At 44.3% G+C, this 4,581-nt stretch overlaps 1 protein-coding gene across 1 annotated transcript in view; it reads right to left on the bottom strand.

Moving 5' to 3' along the window:
* Positions 1-186: 186 nt before the first annotated feature.
* The window catches only part of LOC106878489 (zinc finger protein 608), a 128,280-nt gene continuing 123,885 nt past the window's right edge, over positions 187-4,581 (bottom strand). Inside the window, exon 4 of the mRNA XM_014927714.2 lies at positions 187-4,536. Coding sequence (XP_014783200.2) covers positions 267-4,536 — 4,270 coding nt within the window. The 3' untranslated portion in view covers positions 187-266. The remainder of the gene's footprint in view (positions 4,537-4,581) is intronic.

Raw genomic sequence — 4,581 nt, 5'->3', positions numbered from 1 at the left:
TTTTTTTTTTTTTGGTTTCACTTTCAGAAGTTTTAGTTCATTAGATTCATTATTTTTTTTCATAAATTTTTGCACAGAATAAAATTTATAATTTTATTTGTTTTTTTTTTCAACTATGACAATTTTTATATATTTTTTAAAATCTTTTAACATAATCAACTTTTTTCTTTTTTTTTTCTTTCTTAATACTGATTTTGTGTCTCTTTTATTTATTTTTTTAAAACTTTTTTTTTCTTATATTTTGTTTTTTATTTTACATCATGTTCTTATTTATTTGTAAATGGATAGAGAGGAAACGTGGCACCGACCACATGTGTATGATGGTGAGTATGGACGTGTCTTTGAGTGGGTGGGGAATTCTGATAGTCTCGACTTTTATCAAAATTTGGGGATGGTGATACAGAAGTCTCAGAGATTGATGTTTTTGGATGTGGTGAAGAATGACAGTTTGATGAGGGTCGTGATGAGGTTTTTTCCTGAAGTTCTGACATTTTGTGCATCTCGTAATATGAGGCTGTTGAAGAATGGTGGATCACTTCTGCTGATTTAGAAGGTTCCAACTCAGTGCTGGGGAGGACAGGTTGGTTTAGAATATTCTTTTGGGAGGACGTGTTTTTCTCTTCTTTTTCAACATCACTTTGGTTAAGCCGGTAGCCTAAATGAGATGGATGTAGGTAAGATGCGTTTGGGTAACCGAGCACGGGGTTAAACTGCCGATAGGCATCGAAGTGCAACGGACTGTAACCAGGTGACTGCATATAGGGGTAGGGTACATAATGAGGGTAATTTGCAGAAGTAGCAGTAGACACAGCTGTGTTACTGTTTGAACTAGGGACACTACTACTACTACTACTACTATTATTATTATTGGATGACGATGATGATGATGACGACGAGGAAGAAGAAGACGGTGGCATGTTACTATTATTACTACTGTTATTACTGCCACCACCACCACCACTGCCGCCGCTGCCACCAACACCACCACCACCACTGCTGCCACCACCACCAATAACACCACTACCACCACTACTGCTGTTACCTAGAGACAACGAGTAGGAACTCTTTAGTTTCTGGCTTTCAGCTGGGCTGCGCAACTTGTCCATCACCATTATTCGTTTGTCGGAAGTCTGACAGAGATCTGGAATTGGCTTACTTATAGGTTTTATATCACGTACCATCACCTCTTTAGTCTTCATGTCCAAGAGATCACGCTTGGAAGAGTTACCGCTATTGCTGCTAGTATTGTTGTCGCGAGAGAGAATCTCGTCGTTGGGTATTAACCTACCATGCTCCAACATTTTATGACCGCCCTTAGGCATCATCAACTCCATTGCTTGCATGTCAGGCTTAGGCCCATACTCCATCTTGCGTTTCTCTTGTTCAAGGAATTTCTGTTGATGGTACATATAAAAGTGTGGTATGCCCTCGTGCCGGACATCATTGTGCTGCATCCGGTAGGCTTCAGCTTCCGACATCTCACACCGAGACTTGTCCATCTGTGACTTCACCTCAAAGTTCTCGTTCATTATTTGGTGGTTTTCATTCTTTTTCTCTCTGATCGCTTGTTCTCGTTCTCTCTCAAGGGATTTCTCAACCATCATTTTCCGGTTTTCTGAGCCCTTATCTGTTTGGTTTGATTTCAAAGCCATATTGTGGGGACTCGATTTGATAGTGTGGACGTTGGGTGGAATATCAGAATGCGACGACACTTTTAAGTCATCAGATAAACCAGACTTATTTTGAAATTCTATTGGTTTCTTGCAGGATTCAGCATCTTTACCCTGGTAATGCTGCACTCGTTTTTGATCTTCTAAAGCTTTCTCGTATTGCTGTCGATACTGCGGGTCTGCCAAGTGATGCATGTGGAACGAAGGATCAACATATCCGTAGAGATATTGGAAGTGTGGGGGCTGAGGCCAGGCATAATACTGCTGGTACCATTTCTGTGGATAATCATGAGGTGAGATAGCTGCTGCTGCACTGCTTGGTCCACCGCTTCCACTGCCTCCTCCACCGCCACCACCACCACCCCCTCCCCCTCCGCCAGGAGGAGCTCCTTCTTTATGTTTAGGATCTTCTTTTTCTTCTTTGATTTTCTTTTCTTCACCCATTTTCATTCCTTCCTCTAATGAAACCCCCATTTTATCATCTTGGCAGCTGACCACAACACCCTGCGGTGGTTCACTTTTGATTGAAGTAGATGCCTTGTGGTTGCCCACAGACGAGCTCCCTGACACACTGTTGGAAGCACTGCTCTGGCTGACATGAGACGAGGGCTGGGAAACATTAGGAACGAGGTAGGACGACTGGCCGTAGTAACCATACATACCGTAATGGGGTACGGCTGTCGGAGGAGGTTCCGGACTGTTCCGACCTTGATGTTTCTCTTCTTTACGTGAGCTAGAACTTTCTTCCTTCACTTTCACAGGGGTGTCACCTTGTGTAGGGGACCCAGACTCATTGGCATCAGAAATGTCTGAATAGGCTGGACTTTGGACGTCATCATTGACCGGCGTCTTCCTGTCTGGCGTTGAAAGTAAACCAGGCATTGGAGCACTGACCTTCAAAAGGCCTGGAGGTTGCGTCATCCGAGTGACCTGACTTGGATCGAGCGATGACTTGGGAGAGATTTGTGAAGCAATCACAGAGTTTGCACAGCCTAACGAACTAACAGTCGACCGGGAGAGGTCAGATATTAAATGAGGGGGTTCCATTAGACTACTATCCTTTTTGGGCATCAAATCAAGCCCTGGTTTCGGTGGTGAAGCTACTGCTTTAATCACAGCTGTTCGTTCATATTTGGGGGTGTGATCCCCTTTCAGAGAGGGAACATCACATTTACCCAACTCTTTCTCCTTGCTACACTTCTTCTTTTGTTTCGGTTTTTTATCTTTGAAGCTGACAAGAGATGAGTTAATGTTCATGGATTCACCTAGGATGGTCGGTTTTGGCTGGATCGGCTTCAGTGAGGGAGATACCTGAGTATGAGTGGTTGGCACAGAGGTTAGGCCAGTGTGAGAAGAACTGACACTGCCAGGGAATGCCATAAGCTGGGGGCTAGGGGCTGGAACTATTGGTCGAGTAGGAGTTTTACATTTTGATTTGTCAACCACAGATATTTTTTCTGTTTTGATAGTTTTGTCCGAGTCTTTCAAATCCATTCGGCATGATTCTGCAACGTGAGAGATTGTACCAAATGTAGTGACAGAGGTAAGTAAAGACTGGCTACTTATAGGACTGACCACAGAGGACGCCACTGATGATGCCGACATAGATGGCATGGGGCTTGTCTGACAGTTTGTTTGAGTTACCATGGAAACACCGCTTGTGCCTAGACAACCCATGGGGGCACCAGGAAGTTGGTAAATTTGATTGGGAAGAGGCTTTGAGACAGAACCACCAACACTGAGACCAGATGAAGGATGTATGGAAGCACAACAACTTGATGGATGTTCACTCTTAATTACTTTTTCAGTTTTAATTGTTTCTCCTAACGATGTTATTTCGCTTTTAATCGACGTTTTGTCTAATAAAACTTTCTGTTCATCACTAGCTTCGTCCGCTGACTGGCAACTGATTTGTTCTTGATTCAAATCACCTGCTGTAGACCCCTCCTCGGCATGAATATTGTCATCACTCTGTAGCTCTTCCTTGATTTTCTCTTTCCGACTGCTTTTCTCACTGGTTTCATCTTTCCGACTACGACCGACTTCTTCGTCAGTCATATTACCTTCCATGCTTATAGCATCTTCATCTCGTAAATTCTCGTCAGCCTCTTGGGCTTGCAACATGGAACTGTGATGAGCGTGAGACTGATGATAGCGCAGACCGTTAATGTGCTTGTACTGCTTGTTACAGTTGGCTTCGGGACATTTCAACAGAACTGGTGAACTGGACTCTCCACTGGCAGACCCAGTACTACTAGCGACACCATTACCGCTGGCCGACAAACTGATCGTAGCTGAAGACATTGAAGAATTATTTATACTACTACTACTACTGCTGCTGCTGCTGCTGCTGTTGTTGTTGTTGTTATTGTTGCTACTGTTGTTGCCATTGTTGTTACTGTTGTTATTGTTGCCACTAGCACTTGTGTTACTATTGGCGCTAGAGCCCCCCCTCCAGCTTGACCGGCACCTTTTGCTTCCTTTGCAAGGATCTGAAGGAACGGACAAATCCAAATCTGATGGCCTTCCCTTGCGTTTCAAAGAACTGCTGCGATCGTGCTCTAATTTGGCGGGGCTGGCCGGAGCCTGGAAGCTGTTGCCTCCACACCGCCGGCCTTTCCGAAGTTTGCGTCCCTCATTGTTGTTGCTGTTGCCGTTGTTGTTGTTGTTGCTGTTGTTGTTGTTGTTATTGTTGTTGCTGCTGCTGCTGTTGTTGCTGCTGCTGTTGTTGTTGTTGTTGTTGTTGCCACCACCACTGATATTCAAACGTTCATTGACTGGCGTCGCAGTGTTGCCCCGGCCTCGTTTGCCGCGTCCTTTCGGAGTCCTTGATTCGAAGTCACTTACAGGAGAGTCACAGTTGAATCTGAAGGAGAGAACAACATGGATTAGGAATCCAACAAGTCTTAGC

The sequence above is a fragment of the Octopus bimaculoides genome, chromosome 15 (assembly GCF_001194135.2).
Source record: "Octopus bimaculoides isolate UCB-OBI-ISO-001 chromosome 15, ASM119413v2, whole genome shotgun sequence".
In the NCBI taxonomy this organism is placed as follows: domain Eukaryota; kingdom Metazoa; phylum Mollusca; class Cephalopoda; order Octopoda; family Octopodidae; genus Octopus; species Octopus bimaculoides.
The sequence above is the reverse complement of the archived record's forward strand: the minus strand, read 5'-3'. Positions and strand labels throughout refer to the sequence as shown.